Source organism: Pristiophorus japonicus, chromosome 16 (genome assembly GCF_044704955.1).
Source record: "Pristiophorus japonicus isolate sPriJap1 chromosome 16, sPriJap1.hap1, whole genome shotgun sequence".
NCBI lineage: Eukaryota > Metazoa > Chordata > Chondrichthyes > Pristiophoridae > Pristiophorus > Pristiophorus japonicus.
In genome coordinates, this window is record NC_091992.1 from 121062140 (window position 1) to 121089527 (window position 27388).

General features: G+C 43.1%; 1 protein-coding gene across 7 annotated transcripts in view; it reads left to right on the plus strand.

Annotated features, from left to right (window-relative positions):
* The window catches only part of usp36 (ubiquitin specific peptidase 36), a 94388-nt gene that overhangs the window by 50041 nt on the left and 16959 nt on the right, over positions 1–27388 (plus strand). For all 7 annotated transcript variants that reach the window (XR_011587312.1, XM_070857770.1, XM_070857769.1 and 4 more), the window contains 11 exons: positions 1027–1137; positions 2811–2913; positions 3754–3821; positions 5959–6029; positions 6792–6874; positions 8576–8687; positions 9813–9953; positions 11013–11113; positions 12173–12311; positions 20861–21457; positions 25262–25377. Coding sequence is in view for 6 of the 7 variants with exons in the window: in XM_070857770.1 (XP_070713871.1) it covers positions 1027–1137; positions 2811–2913; positions 3754–3821; positions 5959–6029; positions 6792–6874; positions 8576–8687; positions 9813–9953; positions 11013–11113; positions 12173–12311; positions 20861–21457; positions 25262–25377 (1642 nt within the window). In the remaining variant the exon portion in view is untranslated. The remainder of the gene's footprint in view (positions 1–1026; positions 1138–2810; positions 2914–3753; positions 3822–5958; positions 6030–6791; positions 6875–8575; positions 8688–9812; positions 9954–11012; positions 11114–12172; positions 12312–20860; positions 21458–25261; positions 25378–27388) is intronic.

A 27388-nucleotide genomic window follows, 5' to 3' on the forward strand; every position in this document is an offset into this window, starting at 1 on the left:
TACTGCGATTAGATTGGTCCCATCCCAACTAATCTACATTGGCTCCCCGGTTTCCCAACGCATCCAATTTTAAATCTTTGTCTTCATCCTTTAATTACTCCATTGCCTTGGTGTTATATATGCATGCCTGTTTACTGTGTTGTGTCTGTAACACTTATGCAACACTGAATGTACCCTTACACTGTACACACCTTGCCTGTACACCAGAGGGTGCTGCTGTTGGAGACCTAAGGGTTACCTGCACACTGCAGGTAACCCAGTATATAAAGGAGTTCACAGCTTGGTGTCCTCATTCGAGGAGCTGCAAATAAAGGACTACAGGTCTACACAGTAAGTATCATACCCTGCCTTGTGGAATCATTACTAAAGGTGCCTACATACACCACACCTTGGATCTCCGCATCTCTGTGGCCTTGTCCAGTCATACACCCTCTGCCACACCCTTCAGTTCTATGACCTCCTGTCCAGCTAACATTCCCTTCACCCCATTATAGGTGACAGGACTTAAGTCACCTCAGCCCTGATCTTGAGAACTCCCTCCATAAATCCATCTGCCTCTCACTACTTTTCCTTAAAGCCCCTCCTTTCAATCTGCCCTTCAGTGACCTTTCCTAACCCTATTTCGTGCCTCTTTCAATTTTTCAGGAAAACATCTTGGGGACATTTTGTATGATATAGGCACTTTATAAATGCATGCTATTATTGATGCCTACTACCCAGTCCCAGATGTTGGGTATTTTATTGGGTAGAAACCCGAGCATGCAGGAAAAATGTATCCAAGAAGCTGATTGCAAAAGCAAGGCAGCCCTGCAGAAAGGCAACAGAACAATAGTTACAACAATGGAAACACTAGGTGAGAACTGCATGATTGCTGTTCCAATTTACTTTCTGTCCAAGTATTGACTATTGGGTTTACAGTTTGATCTATTGACGGGTATTAATTTCAACCAGATCTAATACCCAGGCAGCTGTTGATCTCGGGTACATTTCATGTATTGATGGTTTGTGTTCGGTTTATTTTTGCAGGTCCCCAGACTGGATTTTGTATGATCTGCATCATGCAGAACCATCTAATACAGGCCTTTGCCAACAGTGGAAATGCTATCAAACCGTTGTCATTTATTCGTGAACTAAAGAGTAAGTTATTCATTTTAGGTGCTGTAAGCTGTAGACTGAGAACGATGATCTGTGGTAGGGTCTGAGCAGTTCATTTTACTGAAGACCTGTTAAGATGACATTCATTTCAACTTGTACTTTGAGAATGTTCTTAACCAGTGGAAATCTTATTGTGTTTTGCTGTTGTGTGATGCCTCGTTTCTAATGCATGGCAGATGAAGTATAATGTGGATAAATGTTATCCACTTTGGTGGTAAAAACAGAGAGACAGAATATTATCTGAATGGTGACAGATTAGGAAAAGTGGAGGTGCAACGAGACCTGGGTGTCATGGTACATCAGTCATTGAAGGTTGGCATGCCGGTACAGCTGGTGGTTAAGAAAGCAAATGGCATGTTGGCCTTCATAGCGAGGGGATTTGAGTACAGGGGCAGGGAGGTGTTGCTACAGTTGTATAGGGCCTTGGTGAGGCCACACCTGGAGTATTGTGTACAGTTTTCGTCTCCTAACTTGAGGAAGGACATTCTTGCTATTGAGGGAGTGCAGCGAAGATTCACCATACTGATTCCCGGGATGGTGGGACTGACCTATCAAAGACTGGATCAACTGGGCTTGTATTCACTGGAGTTCAGAAGAATGAGAGGGGACCTCATAGAAACGTTTAAAATTCTGACAGGTTTAGACAGGTTAGATGCAGGAAGAATGTTCCCAATGTTGGGGAAGTCCAGAACCAGGGGTCACAGTCTAAGGATAAGGGGTAAGCCATTTAGGACCGAGATGAGGAGAAACTTCTTCACCCAGAGAGTGGTGAACCTGTGGAATTCTCTACCACAGAAAGTAGTTGAGGCCAATTCACTAAATATATTCAAAAGGGAGTTAGATGAAGTCCTTACTAGTCGGGGGATCAAGGGGTATGGCGAGAAAGCAGGAAGGGGGTACTGAAGTTGCATGTTCAGCCATGAACTCATTGAATGGCGGTGCAGGCTAGAAGGGCTGAATGGCCTACTCCTGCACCTATTTTCTATGTTTCTATTTTCTATGTTTCTAATCAGATTAATTTGTCACTGTTGGAATTAATACTAGCATTCAGGAGCATAAAAAAATGAGTCGGCCATTCAACCCTTTGATCCTGTTCCGTCATTCAATTAGATCGTGGCTGATCTGTATCTTAACTCCATTTACCTGTCTTGGTTCCCGAACTCTTAACATGCTTGCCGTACAAAAATCTTACCAATCTCAGTTTTGAAATTTTGAATTGACCCACAGCTTTGTGGTGGAGAAATTTACCAAGCAATGACCTTGCTGAACAGAGATGTGATGCTGCAATTTGGCTGCAAGTATGGTTATGAAGTGACTTTCTCAAAAGTTTACTGACATTGCTCAAATTCTATTTTAATTGCCATGCAGCTGTGTGTGTGTAACCCCCTCAGTTATAGCCTGCTGTATTTAGCAGCGCTCCTAGAATCTTGCTGCGCACCAGACCATTATGTTCCCAAGTCTTTAACACACACTGCACTGTTCAGACCATGCTGGTTTATTATTAAAGTAGTCACGTGAAAATAACCAGAGTGACACCAGACTGCTCAAATCATGGATTTCTATCCGAGTTGTTCATGGTCCTTGAGGTTTAGAATTTTATTCTTGTAATACAAGATGTTGGCAACTGTTGGTATAATTGTTAATATTAATTACAGAAATAGCAAGGCATTTTCGCTTTGGGAATCAAGAGGATGCACATGAATTTCTGAGATACACCATTGATGCTATGCAGAAGGCCTGTCTAAATGGTTGCACGAAGTATGTTAATTTTTGTACCTATATTGGCATTGTGAGTGACCCAGTCACAGTGTTTGTTGTTAAGGAGATAAATTAAGTTTGTGCTCATTAAGAGAATGACATTAGTGGGAATGGATTTTTTTTTGGCGTGCAATACACCTGTTGAATAAGTAAATCATAAAAATGATGTATTCACTCCTGGTACTAATTGCTGGGCCCCAGTGTTTTGTATGGTAGCTCAGACCTGTAAATAAGTGCTGTTGCGAATGAAATCTCTGTGAAATTTGCTGACTTTGAATGCAAATGAATGTGTGCACGACAAGGTGGAGGAAGGCAATTTGGCAGACACGTTTTCTTCTTGGTACCAAGATCTTGCGTTGAGAGCAGTTTGGCTCTTTATCAAACACTATGCCAGGCAGGTCTGGTTGTATACCAGAGCTCACCATATAGCACCAATAATGCATCTTTCAAGTCTGAAACACAGTGTGGAGCACACTTGTACCGGCATAACATAATTAAGAGGCAGTTAGTTGGTGTAGTGTATAATAAACCTCTGTGCACCAAATAGACAGCTGTGGCTGAAATGTAAGGTACATCTGACTGCCCTGGTTTACAATGAAGTGCAGTGAGAAAACAATAAAAAAACCTTCGAGCTAAAATGATTTGTTCCCCACTTCAATACAGCAGTGTCTCCCACATGTACATGTATGTGCACAATGTCCCCTCAATGTAATCCATCAATTGAGTGTAATAGTCTATTTCTCTCTTTCTCCCTCTCCCCCTCCCTCTCCCCCTCTCTCTCTCTCTCTCTCTCTCTCTCTCTCTCTCTCTCTCTCTCTCCCCATACCCCTCTCCCAAAAGACTGGATCGACAAACTCAAGCTACTTCATTAGTCCACCAGATCTTTGGAGGATATCTTCGGTCAAGGGGTAAGTACAATGAAAAGATTTCGACTTTTTTTTTTATATATGTAGTTGTAATCAGCAAGTTCGGGAATGACTTCCATGGTGAAGCAGAGCTATTAGTTATTTCATGAGTAATGAATTGTGGTATTACCCACGAGTGAAAGAATGTTTGGAATTTGATGACTTTGCTGCGTCTTTATCAAATGTTTTTAAGACAGCTTCCTATTTTCAGACTTTTTCATTCCTTGAAAAAAAATGCCTAGTGAAAAACACAGCATCTGTAAACATTGAATTGCTGGTTTACTCATTTAAAGACTTCCCAACCTTTCTTGGTTAAGTTAGATGAAATTCTAGAAAATGTTTAACTGATGATTTTTGTCAAGCGAATTATCTTAGACATTCCTTAAGAGGAATCTGGCTTATTTGTGTAAAATACCAGAACTGAACAACTTGCAGTTTTGTAATTGGGGAGGGAAAAAAATTCCATGGGGAGATGACATTTTTTCCTAAAATATTTTCTTAGCCACTAAAGGCCAAATTCAATCTTTGCACTGGATTGTCATCAAATATGAGTTTCCATCAATGGTATCTGGGCAGCAGTAGCTGGACTGTGTGTGCAATTGTCCCAAATTCAAACATTGCAGTGTCTTAGTGTTTTGTCTGTAGTGTGGGGGGAGGGGGGGTTGTTTTGGTTTGTGGTGAGGGTAGAAATAAGAGTCACTTTTATAATTTCGTATGGAATTGTTTCCCAGTTGACAGTGCATATTTCTCCTCGTAGCATTTCAAACATATCTCCCCAGTTTGACACAGTTATAAGTGAATTTCTGAAAAACATAATGGTAATGCTTTTCATTTCATGCTCCAATTTTTCTCACCTTGTTGGAGAGCATTAATAAGGGTGCACAGCAGACGCATGTATGCAGTAACAGACAAAACCTGTTCCTACCCACTAAACTGTGTTGCGGAGGGGATCTATACTTCACCGGTCCAGAATTTAGGCAGTTTTTATATTTATAAAACCCACAATGCATGTTTCCTGGTTTATCATATTTATAAAAATCAAAACTAAGGCTTTTAGCAATAATTGATTTACAGTAAAGAATTAGTCAGCTTAGTGGTTTTAGAAATAAAATAGCACTTCATCTCTGCAAGATGGGACTGAGAAGCAGTCACCGCCTTGTATTTCCTGGCAGTGTGAGCTGCATCGTGCAGAATTGTGTGTAAATTGATCATTAAAAATACAAATGGCAAATCAGATCAGATGCACTTTCCAACATCAGTAAACACACTGGCGAGATTCCTGGTAGCAGAGTGCGTTGGTGCTACATCATAAAGTGATAAGTCACGAGCTAATGTCTATAATTTCCAATAAGGGGAATTCAGAGTCTCCACTGAGCCAACACTTCACGGTGCTGAACAGAATAATTGGGGCAAGTTGCCCAGGCTGGTTGTATGTACCTCCTAGCAGCTAATGAGAAATTGGCAGAGGCACAAGCGCAGATCATGTGCCTGTACTCTTAGCTCAGGAATGATGTGGCAGTGGAGGGAACAATAAATAAACGAAAACACAATTTAACTTGGAGAGAGTGTGAACATTTTAAAAGTAAAACTAAGTTCAAATATCAGAATGAGAGAATTTTCAGATTGTTATCCTACAGAGGAAAGTATAGCTATCTGAGAGGCCCTCTGTCAATTGGGATAAACTTTCTTTTTGCCATGAAAACCAACAGGAGGATTGTTGGTTCCCGATTATTGTTTCTTTGGGACTTGTTTGAGTGGTGTTGGTTAAAGAGCAGAACTTTCATTGAAGTGCAATTTGAAGTGATGGGCTTAAAAGATTATAAATTCAGCACCTTATTTCACTCAATCATCAGTGGCTATCCATAATGCAGTTTTGTGAAAAGTTGTACTGGGTAGGGGGCAAAAGATAATTCTATTTTAACAGCATAATTATGTTTGTGATAAACCTCGGGAATGTTGGGTCGAGCAGGTAAAGCAGAGAAGTTGTTAAAAAGATAGCCACCACTATGGATGGTCTCTTATCTAAGGTTGTACTGACTTAGAGAAATTGGAAGACTCTAAAACTAGTGAAGTTTTTTTCCCCACCAATCTGAATTAATATCCATTTTTGTGTTTTGATTTCTTCCCCTCCTGCACCCAGTTAAGTGTTCCGTCTGCAAGAGTGTATCGGATACATATGATCCTTATTTGGATATTGCTCTTGAAATAAGGGTAAGTGCACCTTTCTTAAATAGAAGTCACTTATTTTGTAAAGTGTTCTCGATATATATGCAGATGTTGGTCCCACTGATGTGGAATCAAATAACAGCATATGATGATTTACTGTTATTGAAGTCCAGTGTAATATTGGACTTCAGATGGGAATTACAAAAAGTGTTGTCTTGCTATTGAAGTCTTGTCTCTATTCAGTCTGCATTAGCTGCTTTGAGTTTTAACATGCTGCATGTTATGCCTCTTTGTTACTCTGAAATAAGCTGTAAATGATACAGCCCAAGCTGGACAACATAACTAACATTGTGCAAATATACTTTATTGTTGTTTCGCTTCCTCTTACTGCAAAAGGTGAAATTATTCAACAGCTGGCAAGAATAATCTAGAATAAAAATTGCAAGACTGACTGCTGGGTGGTCTTTACACAATTTGTGAACTTCATCTAACCTCTTACACAGACATGCTCCCAGACATTTTTCTAATGCTACTAATGTACACCAATTAATGTAATGTAATAGGTAGTGTGTGTTACATCCAGAGTAATAGATACACGGAGGTGTTATATACAGTGTAATAGATAGTCCAGTGTGTGTTATATACAGATTTTCATGGTTTAGAAATTGTGAACGTGTCTTGTGTAATAGCAATTGCAGCTTAGAGCGTAAATAAAACGAGATAAATAGAACTATGATTTTTTTTTCTATAAATGGATGGCTGTTCAGTGTTAATATTTGGTCTTACCCATATTTAATTGTCTTGCAGCAAGCACCCAATATTGTCCGAGCCCTTGAGCTCTTTGTGAAACCGGATTTTCTCAGTGGAGAGAATGCTTACATGTGTGCAAAGTAAGTGTTGTTCAAAATGAGCAAGTCCTTTCAAACCTATTCTGTAGATTTTCCGATGGCACAGCGAGTCTTATTCAGTCAGTGCCTGACCTGTGCAGACCATGAAGTTTCCAAGTTCAGCTGGAATGAGCATTTCTTTGCTGGTCTGACAATCGAGGGAGTAATTGATCACAGGTTCCCTGGATCAGGGGAGAAAAAATCATCCAGTAGCATTATCACTCCTGATCACTACCTCGTGACCCCTAATGGATGTTCACATGTGGAATTTGGATGAGGACAGGATCAGGCTTGGACCCAATGCACGAGATGCTAGAAACACTTGACACACATTAAGGCTCCCACATCAGTAATGGTCATTCGAGAGTGACCATCGCCGACAGAGTCAAATCTCAAAATATATATATATGCTGCAGGAAAGGTGAGCTGGTGACCCTTCACCTCTGGTTTTGCTGTTTGTCTTGCCTTGTAAGTCAAATTTCATTCACTTTAGATCAATAATTTCTGTATTCTGCCAACCTTAGCACTTTGTCCTTAAAGCAGTAAATTTGAGTGCAGAAATACAATGCATGTAATTTCAGGGAGATATTTTGCCTTGCTCTCTTATGGAGTGGACTTACCGCATATGCAAGATAATATTACATATTACTCGCCACATACACACATTTCACCCTTGGGGTTTCCCCCTTGTTATGTGCCATCCCTGACTGAGGCTGGCGGCATACTTGATCCATAGCTTCATCTGTGATGCTTTGAAACTGACCACTTGAAGCTGCAAAAATTCCCTGGAGGTTATTCTCCCTCCTTTTTTTTTATTTTTGTTTTGCCCACCCTCCTCCCCACCTCCATCCGGTGCTTCGTGTCCACTTGTCCCTTTCTACACTGGAGGTCAAATGAATTAGTAGTGTGGGAAGGGCTTCACTTAAAAATCCAAGTGTCCCCATCCCATTGTATTGTGTTCATTTGTTTCATTTTGATTGGTTTAGAACTAGCAACATTTTACTTAGCATTTATTTGCATTTTTTGGGGGAGGGAGCACATTATTTAATGATTCTACTGTAATTATCGCAATGGATTCATAAGAAACTGAAACAACCTGTAATATCCAGTAGTGCAGACCAGGGTGCTATGTTTTGCCAGGTTTCACAAGGCTGAGACTAGGGTCATGCCATTTTTTCCAACTACATGATTACTACAGAATCCATTACATTCCTTCGAAACAATATAGCGTTCAGTCCAGGAATGGAAATATACATTTGGGACCAACACAACATTTAAGAACGTAAGAAATAGGAGCAGGAGTAGCCTGCTCCGCCATTTAATACGATCATGACCGATCTTCGACATCAACTCCACTTTCCTGTCTGATCTCCATAATCCCTTGATTCCCCTAGAGTCTAGAAACCTGTCTATTGCGGCCTTGAATATACTCCACGACTGAGTATCCACAGCCCTCTAGGGTAGAGAATTTCAAAGAGTAATTTTGCAATTAATTCCAGTTATGTGAATTTAAAATGAGATCAGAAGTTGGTAAATTACATTTGGGAAAATTATATTAAAAATTAAACTGTTTGTAGGATTGAATTAAAAGGTGTGAATATGGACCCAGTCCTGGATGGAGTCGACCACAGTAATATCTCTGCTGCTTTTGTTTTAACTGCTTCAAAAGTATATTTTTGACTAACTGCTAATTCCTTTATTTAGGTGCAAGAAGAAGGTCCCAGCTACCAAACGCTTTTCCATTCACAGAGCATCAAATGTGCTGACCCTTTCCCTGAAGCGGTTTGCAAATTTCAGTGGTGGCAAAATCACAAAGGTGAAGTGATTTTCCGTTTAGTGTTTACGTTTTCAGTGGCTATGAAGCTTTGTTACGCTGCAACATAATGTCTGTCTTGCAGAAAAATCGGCCATAATGTCAGATTAAATGCCGTGTGAGGCTGTACTGCAGTTCCTTCATGGAAAGCAGAGTTTATTGTTTCAGAATTTCTGAACAGTTGCTGCTTTGCAAAATTTAAGAGTCATAGTGAAAGCTGGCATTTCTGTACTGGGGACAAATGGCGTAGGAGTAATTATAAATCTTGCGAATATTTAAAGCCTTACATAAGAAATAAGAGCAGCATTAGGCCATTTGGCCCCTTGAGCCTGTTCCACCATTTAATAAGATCATGGCTGATCTGATCTTGGACTCAGCTCCACTTCCCTGCACGCTCCCCATAACCCTTCACTACCTTATCGTTCAAAAATCTGTATCTCCACCTTAAATATATTCAATGACCCAGCCTCGACAGCTCTCTGGGGCAGAGAATTCCAAAGATTTTATGACCCTCAGAAGAAATTCCTCCCAATCTCAGTTCTAAATTGGTGATTCCTTACTCTTAAACTATGCCCCCTAGTTCTAGATTACCCCACGAGTGGAAACCTCCTCTGCATCTACCTTGTCAAGCCCCTCAGTATCTTATATGATTCAATAAGATCATCTCTCATTCTTCTTAACTCCAATGAGTGTAGGCTCAACCTTTCTCGGGAATCAACCTAGTGAACCTTGTCAACAGCTTCCAATGCAAGTATATCCTTCCTTAAATACGGAGATCAAAACTGTTGGCAGTACTCTAGATGTGGTCTCGCCAATACCCTGTACAGTTGTAGCAGAACTTTCCTACTTTTATACTCTCTTCCCCCCATTTGCCTTCCTGATTACTTGCTGTACTTGTATACTAACTTTGTGTTTCATGCACAAGGACCCCCAAGTTCTTACTGGTGGGTCCTCTTTACATACAATACGTGAACCTCTTAAGCAATTGGTATGGATTAAGCGAGAAACTGTTTGAAAATATTTGCTCAAGAATATGTTGACCCATTTTCTGTATGTTGTAAATTTGGGAATAAACTGTTAACTGTGAAAGTTTCGCATAATATATTTTTGCGCTCTCTCTTTTGACAGGATGTTGGTTACCCTGAACACTTGAATATGCGTCCATATATGTCCCAAAGTAATGGTGAGCCAGTCAATTATGGGTTGTATGCAGTGTTGGTGCATTCTGGATACAGTTGTCATGCTGGACACTACTACTGTTATGTCAAGGTGAGAAGTCACGCAGCTGACCACTTCACAATGAATTGATGCCAAACCATACCCCCTTTTTGAGTTGTTGGAAATTCTTTATTAAATTGAAAGTTCCATTTACCCACTGTGTAGCAATTTATTCATAATCAAGTTGTTAATCTATCTTATTTAACAGCCCTACACTAACGGACTAGTAACGTAAACTTATTTCATTGTGGGCCACTGATTTAGAAATGATAGAACTGATCCACATCCAAGACGACCAGTTATTTTCTTACAAAAAGATTGTCTGAAAAATTAGTCTTAAATAATAATGGACTAATTTTTGAAATTAATCTAGATCAGGATTTAATCTTGTGATAGAACGCCATTGTAAAATTAAATGCCAATACTTGCGTACAATTCTCCTCAGTGGCACTTGGTGATTTGATTTTTTTTTTTAAACCAGAAATACAAAGCAGGTTCATCAGCAACTCTAGAGAAAATAGACAAGTTAAAGCTGCAATCCTTCCTCACACCCAGTCTTCTCTCTTTCCAAATGTTGATGGACCTCCATTTTGTAAAATTAATTTATGTATTTCCAGCATTCTCGTGTTTTATCACTTAGTGATGTCCTGTGAGATGAAAGGTATCCATTGATCACATTGTAAAAAGAGAGAAATATCCTTCTTGATCTGTAATGTATGCACCTGTGAGTATGTGCTCACAGCTGTCGAGCTGTTGAGTTGGGAGTGGCTGAGCCAGTCACGTGATGTGCACAAGACTCAATAAAACCCCAGCCAGTTGGGTTCGGGGGATCCACGATGAGGCAGGTGGCTGAGAGCCTGGTGGATGAACTGGTAATGTGTCGTGTGATTGTCAAATCTTTGCTATTAAGAACTAGTTGATTTATTAGCAATGTGTTGCTATGAATTCTTAAAGAACCCATGCAGCAAATGCATTACATGATCCAAAATGGAATATACATCCTAAGATTAAAAGTAACTTGATATGGGTAGCAAAATCATATGAGCAGAAATGATGAAAGCTTCAGATAATTTATCCAGGACTTGAATGTTTCCTGTTACTTTCTTTCAGGCCAGTAATGGGCAGTGGTATCAGATGAATGATTCAATGGTCCATTGTAGTAACATCAAGGTGGTGCTGAACCAACAGGCTTATGTACTTTTCTACTTGAGGTGGGTGATACTTTTTGTTGTTTAAAGGGTCTTCCTCTCGCATAATGTATCTTGAGGCTGTCTTAGAAATTCCACCTTTTGTATGTATGTAATTTCCAAATCATGATTGAAATTAATCAGTGGTGAAGTATTTGAGATCAAGCTGGCGTAAAGAGTGGGAATGATGGGAGAAAGCTGCGAAAGAGTGACTCGAAGTTCAAGTGACTATCAGAACAGACAAAGTGATAGTGGATCATGAAAAATGACTATCAGCTAGACAATGTTCAAGTAGGGAGAAGGGAGAGTATTATGTGCTTCACCTAATCTTTGGGGAGGGAGAGAAAGTTGCACACACAATAGAGAAACATTCTATTTCTCTCTTCGTTCTTCCCTGCTCCCTCCCCAAGTTTTTTTAATTCAACCTCCCACTTTATGCTTTGTTGAGTTCCTGATCCTAGTTTGAGGATGAATAGGGAGGACACTGGGCAGAGGGTTATTCCAAGGCCACTGTTGTGTGCACTTCCTGGCGGCAGTTTGGAGTGGTGGATCCTGAGTGCAGACCCCCTGGCTAGTGCAGGTGATCCGGCCAGAGAGGAAACGGGTCGTTTGTATTCTCAAAATTAAGAGGGAATGATGGATACTTTTGAAATAATGGCCCATTATGGGTGGATGGAGGTCTCGGGCCTACAATTTCCGTACTTTATATCCTGACATAAAAACTTCAAATTTTAGTTCTCAAGAGTTGTACTTGACAATTGAGAAATTGCTGCTGCACTGTGACCCAAAGAAGGCATTTGAAACTAAAAGGAAAAGTAGAAGAGAGCTAACACAGAAATTATAAGTTTACTGACATAGTTGATGAAAGTTGAAGTAATATAAACCATTGCACTGTAGTGTTGGCAATTATTTTACACTGAGAATCAATGGGTCAGTCATTTGGTACGTGATATGTTGCATAAATGTCAGTTTTATTTGACCTAACTAGTGAAGTATTTATGTTCATTTGCTATCGTAGATATTTTGTAAGTTGTAAAATTGTGCAATATTAATTTGGGACTGGTTCTTTTGTTTCACCTGAAGAATGCCAAACTCCAAGAGTAGTGTAGCTGATGCATCGAAGCAGAACTCTGTGCAGCCGCTTGTAAAAACCAGCAATGGAACAACCATGCCGAAGAAACCGCTGCTGAACGGATACCTGGGCTCGCCTCAGATGGCAAAGGTCAGCTTGTTCTATCGTAAGATTGTTCACTCTAATTCATTGTTCTTGTGTATGGGGAAAGACAGGCTATTGGGACTGGAGTAGAAGGCTTTGATGGGAGAGCCACCACAGGCACATTGGGCGAAATGGCCAGCTCTAATGACGTTTTTACAATTCATAACACATAATCTGTAGAAGAAAATCTAATTAGGCCCAACTATTTCATAAAAAGGATTTTACAATTCAAATACAATCAAGATGATTTGTCCCAATCCCGACAGAAGGATATTCTCCCACAAGCAAGTCCATGTAAACAAAAATGTGACTTTTTTAATATGCAAGTAATCTGGGATAGTGGGCTGCAGAGTGAACAGTGAAGCCTTTTACTAATTAAATACACATTACTGCTGTAATCTCTTAATCTATAAAAGGCACAGCAGGGAGTCCGGGGCCCAGAGTCGGCGAGAGGTGTGTGGAGAGGCGTATAAAAGGCACAGCAGGGAGTCCGGGGCCCAGAGTCGGCGAGAGGTGTGTGGAGAGGCCTATAAAAGGCACAGCAGGGAGTCCGGGGCCCAGAGTCGGCGAGAGGTGTGTGGAGAGGCGTATAAAAGGCACAGCAGGGAGTCCGGGGCCCAGAGTCGGCGAGAGGCGTCGGGAGTCCGTTGGTGAGGCCTATAAAAGGCACAGCAGGGTGTCCGGGGCCCAGAGGCGGCGAGAGGTGTGTGGAGAGGCGTATAAAAGGCACAGCAGGGAGTCCGGGGCCCAGAGGCGGCGAGAGGTGTGTGGAGAGGCGTCGGGAGTCCGTTGGTGAGGCCTATAAAAGGCACAGCAGGGAGTCCGGGGCCCAGAGTCGGCAAGAGGTGTGTGGAGAGGCGTATAAAAGGCACAGCAGGGAGTCCGGGGCCCAGAGTCGGCGAGAGGTGTGTGGAGAGGCGTATAAAAGGCACAGCAGGGAGTCCGGGGCCCAGAGGCGTCGGGAGTCCGTTGGTGAGGCCTATAAAAGGCACAGCAGGGAGTCCGGGGCCCAGAGGCGTCGGGAGTACGTTGGTGAGGCCTATAAAAGACACAGCAGGGAGTCCGGGGCCCAGAGTCGGCGAGAGTTGCGTGGAGAGGCGTCGGGAGTCCGATAAAAGGCACAGCTTGTGCAGCTACAGGGAGAAGGCAAAAAAGAAGTAGAAAGAAACAGAAAGGTGACGTCACAGCCAAGGGGGTAAGTGATTGGCTGGTGATTGGTGAGTAGTTTTTCTTTTTTCTCTTCTATAACAGTGAGTAAACTTTAGCATTGTTGTTGCCTATCTAAGGGTTAAGTCATGGCAGGACAACTCGGTCACGTGTTATGCTCCTCCTGTACCATGTGGGAACTCAGGGACGACTCCAGTGTCCCTGACGACTACGTGTGCGGGAAGTGTATCCACCTCCAGCTCCTGACGGACCGCGTTGCGGAGTTGGAGCTGAGGATGGATTCACTCTGGAGCATCCACGATGCTGAGAATGACGTGATTGGACATGTAGCGAGTTGGTCTTATCGCAGGTGAATGGTCCACAGCCAGATAGGGAATGGAAGACCAGCAGGAAGAGCAGTGCAAGGAAGATAGTGCAGGGGTCCCCTGTGGTCATCACCCTGCAAAACAGATACACTGCTGAGTACTGTTGAGGGGGATGACTTATCAGGGGAGGGCAGCAGCAGCCAAGTTCATGGCACCGTGGCTGGCTCTGTTGCACAGGAGGGCAGGAAAAAGAGTGGGAGAGCGATAGTGATAGGGGATTCAAGTGTAAGGGGAATTGATGGGCGTTTCTGCGGCCGCAACCGAGACTCTAGGATGGTATGTTGCCTCCCTGGTGCAAGGGTCAAGGATGTCTCGGAACGGGTGCAGGACATTCTAAAAAGGGAGGGAGAACAGCCAGTTGTCGTGGTGCACATTGGTACCAACGACATAGGTAAAAAAAAAAGGGATGAGGTCCGACGAGACGAATTTAAGGAGCTAGGAGCTAAATTTAAAAAGTAGGACCTCAAAAGTAGTAATCTCGGGATTGCTACCAGTGCCACGTGCTCGTCAGAGTAGGAATCGCAGGATAGCACAGATGAATACCTGGCTTGAGCAGTGGTGCAGCAGGGAGGGATTCAAATTCCTGGGGCATTGGAACCGGTTCTGGGGGAGGTGGGACCAGTACAAACCGGACGGTCTGCACCTGGGCAGGACCGGAACCAATGTCCTAGGGGGAGTGTTTGCTAGTGCTGTTGGGGAGGAGTTAAACTAATATGGCAGGGGGATGGGAACCAATGCAGGGAGACAGAGGGAAACAAAAAGGAGACAAAAGCAAAAGACCGAAAGGAGATGAGGAAAAGTGGAGGGCAGAGAAACCCAAGGCAAAGAACAAAAAGGCCCACTGTACAACAAAATTCTAAAAGGACAAAGGGTGTTTAAAAAAAACAAGCCTGAAGGCTTTGTGTCTTAATGCAAGGAGTATCCGTAATAAGGTGGATGAATTAACTGTGCAAATAGATGTTAACAAATATGATGTGATTGGGATTACGGAGACGTGGCTCCAGGATGATCAGGGCTGGGAACTCAACATCCAGGGGTATTAAACATTCAGGAAGGATAGAATAAAAGGAAAAGGAGGTGGGGTAGCATTGCTGGTTAAAGAGGAGATTAATGCAATAGTTAGGAAGGACATTAGCTTGCATGATGTGGAATCTATATGGGTAGAGCTGCAGAACACCAAAGGGCAAAAAACGTTAGTGGGAGTTGTGTACAGACCTCCAAACAGTAGTCGTGATGTTGGGGAGGGCATCAAACAGGAAATTAGGGGTGCATGCAATAAGGGTGCAGCAGTTATAATGGGTGACTTTAATATGCACATAGATTGGGCTAACCAAACTGGAAGCAATACGGTGGATGAGGATTTCCTGGAGTGCATAAGGGATGGTTTTCTAGACCAATATGTCGAGGAACCAACTAGGGGGGAGGCCATCTTAGACTGGGTGTTGTGTAATGAGAGGGGATTAATTAGCAATCTCGTTGTGCGAGGCCTCTTGGGGATGAGTGACCATAATATGGTGGAATTCTGCATTAGGATGGAGAATGAAACAGTTAATTCAGAGACCATAGTCCAGAACTTAAAGAAGGGTAACTTTCAAGGCGTGAATTGGCTCAGATAGATTGGCGAATGATACTTAAGGGGTTGACTGTGGATGGGCAATGGCAGACATTTAGAGATCGCATGGATGAACTACAACAATTGTATATTCCTGTCTGGCGTAAAAATAAAAAAGGGAAGGTGGCTCAACCGTGGCTATCAAGGGAAATCAGGGATAGTATTAAAGCCAAGGAAGTGGCATAGAAATTGGCCAAAAATAGCAGCGAACCCGGAGACGGAGAAATGTAGAACTCAGCAGAGGAGGACAAAGGGTTTGATTAGGGCAGGGAAAATGGAGTACGAGAAGAAGCTTGCAGGGAACATTAAGACGGATTGCAAAAGTTTCGAAAGATATGTAAAGAGAAAAAGGTTAGTAAAGACAAATGTAGGTCTCCTGCAGTCAGAATCAGGGGAAGTCATAATGGGGAACAAAGAAATGGCGGACCAATTGAACAAGTACTTTGGTTCGGTATTCACTAAGGAGGACACAAACAACCTTCCGGATATAAAAGGGGTCAGAGGGTCTAGTAAGGGGGAGGAACTGAGGGAAATCCTTATTAGTCGGGAAATTGTGTTGGGGAAATTGATGGGATTGAAGGCCGATAAATCCCCAGGGCCTGATGGACTGCATCCCAGAGTACTTAAGGAGGTGGCCTTGGAAATAGCGGACAATCATTTTCCAATATTCCATTGACTCTGGATCAGTTCCTATCGAGTGGAGGGTAGCCAATGTAACCCCACTTTTTAAAAAAAGGAGGGAGAGAGAAAACGGGAAACTATAGTCCAGTCAGCCGGACATCGGTTGTGGGTAAAATGATGGAATCAATTATGAAGGATGTCATAGTAGCGCATTTGGAAAGAGGTGACATGATAGGTCCAAGTCAGCATGGATTTGTGAAAGGGAAATCATGCTTGACAAATCTTCTGGAATTTTTTGAGGATGTTTCCAGTAGAGTGGACAAGGGAGAACCAGTTGATGTGGTATATTTGGACTTTCAGAAGGCTTTCGACAAGGTCCCATACAAGAGATTAATGTGCAAAGTTAAAGCACATGGGATTGGGGGTAGTGTGCTGACATGGATTGAGAACTGGTTGTCAGACAGGAAGCAAAGAGTAGGAGTAAATGGGTACTTTTCAGAATGGCAGGCGGTGACTAGTGGGGAACCGCAAGGTTCTGTGCTGGGGCCCCAGCTGTTTACATTGTACATTAATAATTTAGACGAGGGGATTAAATGTAGTATCTCCAAATTTGCGGATGACACTAAGTTGGGTGGCAGTGTGAGCTGCGAGGAGGATGCTATGAGGCTGCAGAGCGACTTGGATAGGTTAGGTGAGTGGGCAAATGCATGGCAGATGAAGTATAATGTAGATAAATGTGAGGTTATCCACTTTGGTGGTAAAAACAGAGAGACAGACTATTATCTGAATGGTGACAGATTAGGAAAAGGGGAGGTGCAACGAGACCTGGGTGTCATGGTACATCAGTCATTGAAGGTTGGCATGCAGGTACAGCAGGCGGTTAAGAAAGCAAATGGCATGTTGGCCTTCATAGCGAGGGGATTTGAGTACAGGGGCAGGGAGATGTTGCTACAGTTGTACAGGGCCTTGGTAAGGCCACACCTGGAGTATTGTGTACAGTTTTGGTCTCCTAACCTGAGGAAGGACATTCTTGCTATTGAGGGAGTGCAGCGAAGGTTCACCAGACTGATTCCCGGGATGGCGGGACTGACCTATCAAGAAAGACTGGATCAACTGGGCTTGTATTCACTGGAGTTCAGAAGAATGAGAGGGGACCTCATGGAAACGTTTAAAATTCTGACGGCTTTAGACAGGTTAGATGCAGGAAGAATGTTCTCAATGTTGGGGAAGTCTAGAACCAGGGGTCACAGTCTAAGGATAAGGGGTAAGCCATTTAGGACCGAGATGAGGAGAAACTTCTTCACCCAGAGAGTGGTGAACCTGTGGAATTCTCGACCACAGAAAGTTGTTGAGGCCAATTCACTAAATATATTCAAAAAGGAGTCAGATGTAGTCCTTACTACTAGAGGGATCAAGGGATATGGCGAGAAAGCAGGAATGGGGTACTGAAGTTGCATGTTTAGCCATGAACTCATTGAATGGCGGTGCAGGCTCGAAGGGCTGAATGGCCTACTCCTGCACCTATTTTCTATGTTTCTATCTCCAACTGATGGGCAAAATAACTTCTAGCATTGTATGTCTTGGACGACAACTACCAATCAGCAACAGGATTAGCAGGAACAGAAGTTAAAACAGCCGATAGATAAATCACAATGATTTAAGTAACTTAGAAAATTTGTTATCAAACAATTCATACCACCCAGGTAAACTGACGCATCATTTTTAGCACACAACCAAGGACCCCTTTGGGGTATTTTTGCAAACACCATGAATAGCATAACCAATTCATGGCCAGTGATCGATATTAGCTCTTTCCAGATAAATATTGTGCCTGTAAGTTGTCAAGCTTTCCACCTACACAGAAGTGACTCATTAGGCTTTGAAGTGGTATCAAACTCATGGAGCAAATGATCAAAGACTGGCAGCTTAGAATAAGCAGTAATCAAATTCAATTGCCCATAGCTGGCCAGCTTCTAAAATCTTGCAAAGAAGTGTTTTTTAAAAAAAAAATAGACTGAAAGCAGACAGACCTCTGATCCATGCACCTATTTTAAAGTTTTCAGCGCTCTTCAAGAATGGGCCCCAAGTTTCCCCAGGAGTTGCTCTGGTTTTTTTTTTTAAGAGCAACTCTATTTTTTTGGAGTAACTTTAAAAATTGCAATTCTCCCCATTTAATTTGCTCCAGTATAAGTGGGTTAGTTTTTTTTTTAAGTTTAGTTTTATTTTCAAAAGGGGGCGTTACCAGCCACTTACGGCTGTTTTGGCCATTTAAGCAAGCTTAGCCAGCTAAAAGTTACTCCAAACTAACTTAGGCCAGCGTATGTGGCCACTTGTTCCCGCTCAGAAAAACCTTGCAGTGAATTAAGAAATCCGTGCAGGTAGCCAGAGATGGGGTGGGGGGTGGCGAAAGGGAAGTGAGAGGATTTTGCAAAGAACTAAACACCTTCACAACAACATTAAAGAAGCATAAAAACCATCATCAATAATAAATGAAAAATAAATCAATTACTAAAAAATAAGAAGTCCTACCTCGCCAACTGCAGCATGCACCAGCAAGCCCTTTGGCCAGGGCTTGGGGCGGGAGGTTCACAACAAGCAGTAGGAGAGCCCTCCGGGACATTTCAATGAAACTATTTGAAAGATGCAAACATTGGACTCAAGCTGCACCCTCTTCCCCCGGGCTCCTCCAGCTGCTGCTCCTGCTCGCCCGGGCTCCTCCAGTTCCTGCTCCTGCTCCCCGGCAAGCATCCCTCAGCACACACCGTGCGCACACTAAACTGGAGTCTAGATGAGCGCGGGAAGGTGGCAGCCGGCCTGTGCGGCAGGCCACTCGGCCCGAGATAGGAGCGGTGAACATCGGGTCGTCCCTTCGGCCAGGGATAGAGGCGGCGAGCATCGGGATGTGCTGGGAGGGCGAGGAGCTACTGCACATGTGCGCAGACTTCACTGCGCATGCGCACAGCTGCCGGCACTGTTTTTGCCGCAGGACTGTAGCTCCACCCCCCCCTCACTCACCCCCCCCCCCCCCCCCCACTCAAACAAACACCGTGCCAGGACCTGGGGGACACAGAAGAGCTGCCAGAATACACAGTAAGTTTTTTGTCGCCATTTTGAGCACACAGTCGGCTTATCTCGTGTTAGTCCGCCGGAAAAAGGGGCTAGGGAAACTTGGGCCCAATGTCTGGAGCTGAAATTGGCATTTTCATTTTAAAATTAACTTTGAAAGTATTACATGAGTTCTCTTCGTTTTCTCACCTTGTGTCCTGAAGGCATGCTGAGCCATGCTTTCATGGATGTCGGCCATTCTCCCTTGCATCACCCAAATACCAATTCTTCGTGTGCGAGCTTGGATAATGAGCGTCAGGCAACGACTGGATGGTGGAGGAAATATCAGCCAAACCCCAAAACACATTTTGCTGCAGGGTTTGCTGGATAAGTTAGTCGTGGGAACCCTGACTTTTTCCTCCTCATCTCATCTAGTAAAACTATTTGGAACACTGCAGTTGCTACCATGACTGAGATCAGCAAACTCAGTACAGACTAGGAACTCAACATGCCAAATTCTGCATCGCTTCAGCCCAACACCAGGTAGTGCCTCCAGTCAGGGAAAGATTCTCCTTTTTTAAAAAAAAAAAATCGCGCTCAAAGAAAATATGCGCTCAAATTAATTCTTCAAAAAAGTATTGCATTTAGGTCGTTCCATGTTTGGTTAATGCAAGTGTAACTAATGTATTCATACATAGAATGTGTAGCACACAACATGCCATTCGACCCAATTGATTCATGCCAGTGTTTCTGCTCCATGAATCTCATTCTACCCTACTGTATCTAACCCTAGCAACATATCCTTCTACTCCTTTCTTCCTCGTACTTATCTAGTTTCCCCTTAAATGCATCAATGCTATTCGTCTCAACTACTCCCTGTGGTAGCAAGTTCCACTCATTGAGTAAAGACATTTTTTCTGAATTCCATTTTGGATTTATTAGTGACCAATCTTATATTTATGGCCCCTAATTTTGGTCGTCTCGCCTTTCTCCCTCTTCCCTCCCCCCAAATCCCAATTGGAAACATCTTCTCTGTCTACTCTATCAAACCCTTTCATAATCATAAACAACTTGTATTTATGTAGCCCCTTTTAGCATAGTGAAACATCCCAAGGCGCTTCACAGGAGTATTATACGATTTATTTAAAAAAAAAGACGACCTGAAGTCACCCCTCAGCCTTCTCTGCTGTAGAGGAATGCACCCCAGCCTGTAGCAGAATCTTTTTTACACATTTCCCAGTGCCTCTATCTTTTTTAGAATATGGAGACCAGAACTGTGCACAGCACTCTGAAGTGTGGTCTATTCCAGGTTCTATACAAGTTTAACATAACTTCCCTGCTTTTCAATTCTAACCCTCTAGAAATGAACCCCAGTGCTTTTTTTTTATGGCCTTATTAACCTACGGCACTACTTTGTTATTTGTTTATCTGTACCCCCAGATCCCTCTACTCCTTTACCCCATTTAGACTTCCAAGGTGTATGTGGCCTCCTTTATTCTTCCTTCCAAAATGCACCACCTCACACTTGTCGATATTGAAATTAATTTCCCAATTACACGCCCATTCTGTAAGTTAATTAATGTCGATTTGTATTTTGTCGCAGACTTCCTTAGAATTAACTATAACCCCACAATTTGGTGTCATCTGCAAATTTTGAAATGGTTCTTCTGATTCCCAAGTCCAAATGGTTTATGTTAACGATATGTTTACATGGTGTATAATTATATATATTGTCTCTTGTGTAGAAACCTGATTCTCAGCAAGCAAAACTGCAAGCGTCTGGAAATGTTGGTTTGCCAGTCCCAAGAAACACCATTCACCAGTCACCCAAGCTTCCAGCGAAACCAACAAATGCGCCAACTTTCATAGATGAATCACTGAAGAAGCTTAAGAAATCTTTACCTCAGCTGCAACCAAAATCTTCTCAGGGCCAGTCAGCTAATGGTTCAAGTGGAAGCAGAACATCAGGAGCAGAGAATGCAAAGATGACTGCACCGGAGAGCAAGGAACTACCTGCATCTACCTCATTCAAGTCATTGGTGGCAACTGGTGGCCCGGAGCAGAAAGGAAAAGAAGATATCCAGAACCAGCAGAAAGGGATTGGCAGCCCCAAAAATGGTTTGAATGGGAGCAATATTACAAAGAACGGATTGAATAACCAACAGTCTGAGCCCGAAGAGTCTGATTCAGAATCTCAAACGCACAGCTCAGCTAATGAGAGGACTGAGAGCAATGCTGAGGATCAGGGAGTGTCCAAAATAAAGCCCCAGCTGCTTGCAGAAGAGCAATCCAGTACCATGTCGCCACCTCCAGCTAAGAGGCTCGCGCTGTCAGCCAAAAAGGTGGGTGCATGTTGTGGGCTGGAGGAATTGTTGTGTAACTAAATGTGTACATATTCTTTTCTCTTAAACTGCATTGTTGTCCCAGGTGGACCTATAAATTAACATTTAAGTGTGTCTGTCTGCCAACCTCTAAGCCATGTATTGTTTAAGTATAAACTGCTAGTCGTATTTGCCAACCGTTTAACTTTCATTGGATAGAAAATGTTTTAATCAGGCTTTTTGTTGAACAGTAGAAGCTTTAACTTCTAAGCATTTGCAAGTTTAAGGAAATTAAATCGAAGCCAGTTGCTGATGCGTAGTGTGGTTCCCAGTAGCATGGGTCATATCCTCACTGCAGGCAGCAACTTCACCTCAGTTCTTCTGATCATGATAATTTTCAGAACCTATCTATTGCCTTAAATTTTTATTATGCCAGTCTATTGATAGTTCTAAACTCTTCCAATAATGGCAAAAATTCCCCCCTACAACCGCTTTTTTTTTTTTAGAAACCACTTTTCTTTTAACCTTTCCACTCATTGATAACCAGGAAAGGGGTCTGGCCTCATTATCTCTGCTAGAATATGAATAACGTTTTGTGGTGACTTGGCCAATCTTTCCATCGCCCTCTTCCGATTAAAAGCACCAGCTCTTAATTAGTACCACCTTCACAGCACGAGATTGAATTCGAAGGTTATTTTGAGGATTTCTGGGCATGAAACCCACACCCACTTATACATGCTGTGGATAGCTTGTTGATGTCGTCATGGTGGAGTAATGTCTTCCTTGATTTGGCAAAGAGGAGCCGTCTAAAAGCTAATATTTAATTTCATGGTTTTGTGCAATGACAGAAAAATGACATTGAAACTTGCAAATCTTTTTAAATTGTGCTTGATTTGATTGAATAGCAATAATGAACATGTGTGTTCATTTCTTACCAAATTGAGGAGAACTTTGGAAATAGTTTTGTTCGTCTATATCTTTGGTTGCATCTCTCAGTAGATGCTGTGGGTTAAGTTTCATCATCGATGAGGTAAATTGTACTTGATTGGGGAGGGAGGGAGAAAAATGGGTGAGGTGGACCATTTGGTCTTGTCTCATTCCTTATTTTGAGTCTTATCCATTTGGAAGAGCACTACTCTGGATGTCAGCTATTGCTCAATTCAAATGTATTTGTTATCAAAAGTAGAATCCGTGCAAAGAACACAACCAGCTTCTAGTTTCGTACTTGTACAATGTACGAGAGGCTGCGCTCCATCATACATGTGTTTAAAATTGGAAAAAAATAAAATTTGTACGAAATCACGAGGGCCACGTTAAATGCAAGGTATTACTTTCAGGGTTCAAGGGATGGGATGGGAGATAGAAACAGATGTTTCCGGTGATTGCGGGGATATAGATACAAGATTAGGGAGGAGAAGTTTGTGGCATTTGCGTCTCCCGTTGGCACCCCAAACGACATTTCGCCCAGACACGGCATCACCACTAACCCCCGCAAAATTCCATGGCAGTTTAGCCACGGCAGTAACCGATAGCGCCCCACTCCTATCGGTAGCGCCCTGCTCCACTGCACCAGTGGTCACCATGTGCAGCAACCCATTTTCACCCCGGAGTAAAAATTTGGTAGTGCCCTTTGAGGTAGTCGCAAGCATTCTGGGCTGTAGACTGCTCATGGGGCGATAATTAAAGGGGAGGTGGGGAAATGTATTTTTTTTTTAAAAAGGCAACTTACCAGTCCCAGCCTTCGTCGGCCCCGATCACTGGGTCCATGCCACGATCTTGCAGCCAAGCACTCTGCTTGTGTGCCAGGCTGCTACCATGGCACCCCGCTCCCTTGTGGTCCGCAGAGTCGACAGCTTGGCCCTCTTTTTAATGAAGGGGAGGGCCGTATCTGCGCGGTAACGCCAGGCCTCCCACTGCGTAGCACTGCGTCCCTTGTGGAGTCCTTCGCCCTGCTCGCGCCCCACAGCAAGTGTAACGCGATATTTTGTGCTCCACCTGCTCTCGGGCACGGTAACCCGAATATAGGTCGTGGGGTGGGACCTCCGCGCCTGCCGCAGGAACTCTTCGCCTTGCGGCTGTTACCAGCCCCAAACGGGGCGCTATGCAATTTCAGGGCCTAAATGTGGAGAGGTTTAGGGCAGAGCAGGAGAAACATTTTTACACCGAGGGCTGCATTACCAGAATTTGCAATAGAAGCAGGATAGGTTAGATGGGTGGTTGAAGAAATGGGAGGCAAAGGGTTAAGGGTACAGGGCGGGCACATGGGATTAGGATGACTGCTTGTGTGGAGGATAAACACCCAACATGGACTTTTGGGTCAAATGCCTGCTTTCATGTTTGTAATTATTGTTTAATTCTACACTAGAGATTTCAACCTGGTATTTAATCCATAACTCTGCTCTGTTTGGAATTAGCATTAAAAAAATATACAGTAAACTCCAGTAGTCCTTAGAAATTGTTGTTTTACCAGAGTCAATTCTGGTGTCTGTAAAATGAAACAGTTGAGGCGTGAAATTTGGTTTTATTTGCTTAGCTGTAAACATAAGCTGAAGAAGCCTCCTGCCTGTGCTCTGTCTCTCCTGTAAAGCCTGACAGTAGATAAAATAACTTGGTCCAAGAATAAAATAAATAACGACATTTGCTTGATTTAACATTTTATGTGGTATTCCAATACTGTTAAGCATCTCCCTTCCTCTGAGATTGGGATCATCCTTTTCTGAAGGTGTTGACTTGTGAAGGCAGCTTGCACCTGTCTTCCAGCAGCTTGCCCATGTGATAATGCCACATGTGTATGCAGATCTTTGTGTCAGTAAATTAGTTGGCCACTAGGAGCGTCAGCCAATCCTACCCTTGTCCAGAATTTATATTTACTTGCTTTCCGGTGCAGGTTAATGGAGAGTGATTAGGAGCGAGGGCCCAGGCTTTTTTTTTTCTCTCTCCAACAGCTCTCTGTGACGCAGACACTGATGCTCATCATTGTGTCTGTCATCTCCCAATCTGGATCACATACATCAACACAGGCCAAAGATTGAACTCTGGTTCTGAACTCCGGTTCTTCACGATCTGTGAATCATATAATCATAGAAAAATTATGATGCAGAAGGAGGCCATTCGGCCCATCATGTCTGTGCCGGTTGTGAACTTGGGCTTTTCATGGTCTGTGTGCTGCAGTCCTACGGTACACCTTGTATTGGTCAATCAGAGAGCTTTTTCCTTTGGGTTTTGCTCATGGGTCACATTTAATTGAAGCTAATTCAAGATTTGAGCGTAATGAAATGTTGAATTGAGTCCAAATTCTATCTGTCTCCCACTCTACCCTTTTATTTTTTGACTTTGAAATATGTTAATGTTTTGTTAAAATGGTGAACAAGATACCAAAAGGGACTCTGGTGGACTACTGGTTATGTTTGATGGGTTACCTTTTTGACAGAACAGTTAATTTAATGATAAACTGCAGTGATAAACTCTCGTGAAAGAACAAAAGCTGTTACGTGAATCGTTCCATTCAGTTGTAAAAGGACACATCAGATGCTGTAAAACCTGTGCTAAGAATGTAGTATCTCTTAAATTCTTGATGCTCATTCTGTTGGTTTTGTTCTTTGTTTATGTCTAATATTTATCATGTGAAACTGCAAAAGTTATTTTGTGATTAGTAACTGGTAATTGTTTTGACATTTTCTTGTCTGCTATTTTCCTACTTTGTTTCCCTAGCTGTCTAACCATGAAAACTTTCTGATTCTTCTTTGCCATACCCTCTTTTATGTTTTCTTCACTCATGGGATACTTTTTAGACCACCAAGTTTTTATTTATGTCAATAACTGCAGGCCACCTACAGCTGGAAGGTGACAGAAAATGAACCACGCTCTCCATCACTCTCATCAGCCCACAAAGCAAAATTAATGAAAAAAGGCCACATATTTTCTTCTGCAGACAAAACTAGGTAAGAGAAAGTTGTACTGCTCACTAACTAAAGCTTTAGGGCTAGAAGTTCATTACAGCCCAGGAATGGGTGGTATCATTAGAGAAGTTTGAGAATTAGCGGCAGGTGCTAATGCTTTAGACCGCATGCAAAATTCGCTCTCTCTGTTCAAAATGATTTAGGGCGCGAAATCAAGTCTTGGAGGCCTAGCTCAGTGGCGTTGCACTTAAAGGGTGGACCAATATCGGGTGCAGTCTAATCTCAACTCCGCATTGCCAATAGGCCATTCCCAGTATTTAAAGGGGAGGTTCATTGATACTGCAGCACCTCAGTCTCTGCATTGTTGGCTGTGCAGCTGCCTCAGCAAGGAGAAGTACAACAAGAAGGAGCCGGAGGACTGAAGCAGCTGTGCTCATAGCAGATCCACCTCAGTCGGGTGGTCAGGGTGATTGCATGCTTCAACTAATGCTGCATACCATAGTCTGAACCAGCTTTGCGCACTGCCCAAAGCACTATACCCCCAGCGCTCACCCACTACCAATCTCTACCTACCAACCTCGCACCCACATCTCACTCCTTGCACACAATGACAGCTATTCAACTATAGCAGGCACAAGGATCATTCGTTATTAGAATGAATGTAATGTGTGTGAAATGTTTATGCATAAATTTATGAATGGAGTTTGCAATATTTTGTGGTCTCGTGTCACCTTTGCGCCCAGGAGGATACTGTGATATGGCATGACACAAGGATGGTATGATGGGCATGTGGTGAGCAAAAGGGATCTGGGGTTTAAGTCATCCTGGTGTGAGGCTGGCGGTCTGTGTGGAGGAGGTGGCAGAGTTCTGTGACCACCACTTTGGTGAAGCGGAGCGTCAAATACACTGCTCGCTTAATTGAGGATAGAAGAAGTGAAATCGGAATACTCTCGGGGTGGTGGCGGGGGGGAAGACGAGGCAGCTAAGTGGTTTTAATCAATAATGACAATACAATCACTTGACTATCTGTAATTGCGTCTGGTTAATCCAGTATCCCCAATGTCAGATAGAATTGACAGGGCAAGGAGCCTGCTGCCAAGGAAGTTCCCTCTAATATTCTTGCTGTCCTTATTTGGGAGGAGTACATGTGCCCTGGTCTCTGCTTGTCATTGTGAAATAAGAACACTACCTATACAGTGCCTTTGGTGCGCAAGGACAAGCCAACGTTCTTCAGAAATATAATTAGACAAAAATGCACAAGCAGCCAAAGAAGACAATGTAAGCAGAAATTGCTGGAAATACTCAGCAGGTCGGGCAGCTTTTTTGAAGCGAGAAACCGAGTTAACGTTTCAGGTCCGTGGCTTTTCGGTAGAACTCAAGATAATACAAGGTTGGGCTTGGTCAAAGAGTTGATCTTAAGGAGACTCTTCCAGCAGGAGAGGGAGGGAGCGAGAGAGAGGCAGAGGTGGAGGGGTTTAGGCATGTAATTCCAGAGCATTGGGCTTGGATGGCCACCGATGGTGGGGCAAAGGGAGGAGTATACACAAGAGGACAGAGTTGAAGGAATGGAGTTTTCGGGGTTGGAGGGCTTGAGGAGGTTGGAGACCGGGAGGGGCAAGCCATGAGGAAGAGGATTTTAAATTGTAGGTTTTGGAGTACCTGCAGCCAGTGTAGGGCAATGGAACGGGCGATGAGTGAATGGGTCGGTGCAGAATAGGATTTAGTCAAGAGATTTGGATGTCAAAGTTTATGGAGGCTGGAGGATGGAAAAGCTTTTGAAGAGTCCAGTCTGGAGGTAACAAAAGCATTGCTGAGGGTTTCCACAGCAGACAGGCTGAAGTAGGAGCAGAGGCGAGTGTTGGTGCGGCGATGGAAGTAGATGATCTTTGTGATGGAAGGCATCTGGGGTCGGAAGCTCCCTTTAGTGCCGAGGTTGCAAACAGTATGGCTCAAACTGAGACAGTGGCCGGGGTGGGGATGAAGTCGGTGGCAAGGATATGGCATTTGTTGCAGGGATCAAATTTGATGGCTTCAATCTTCTCCGTGTTCAATT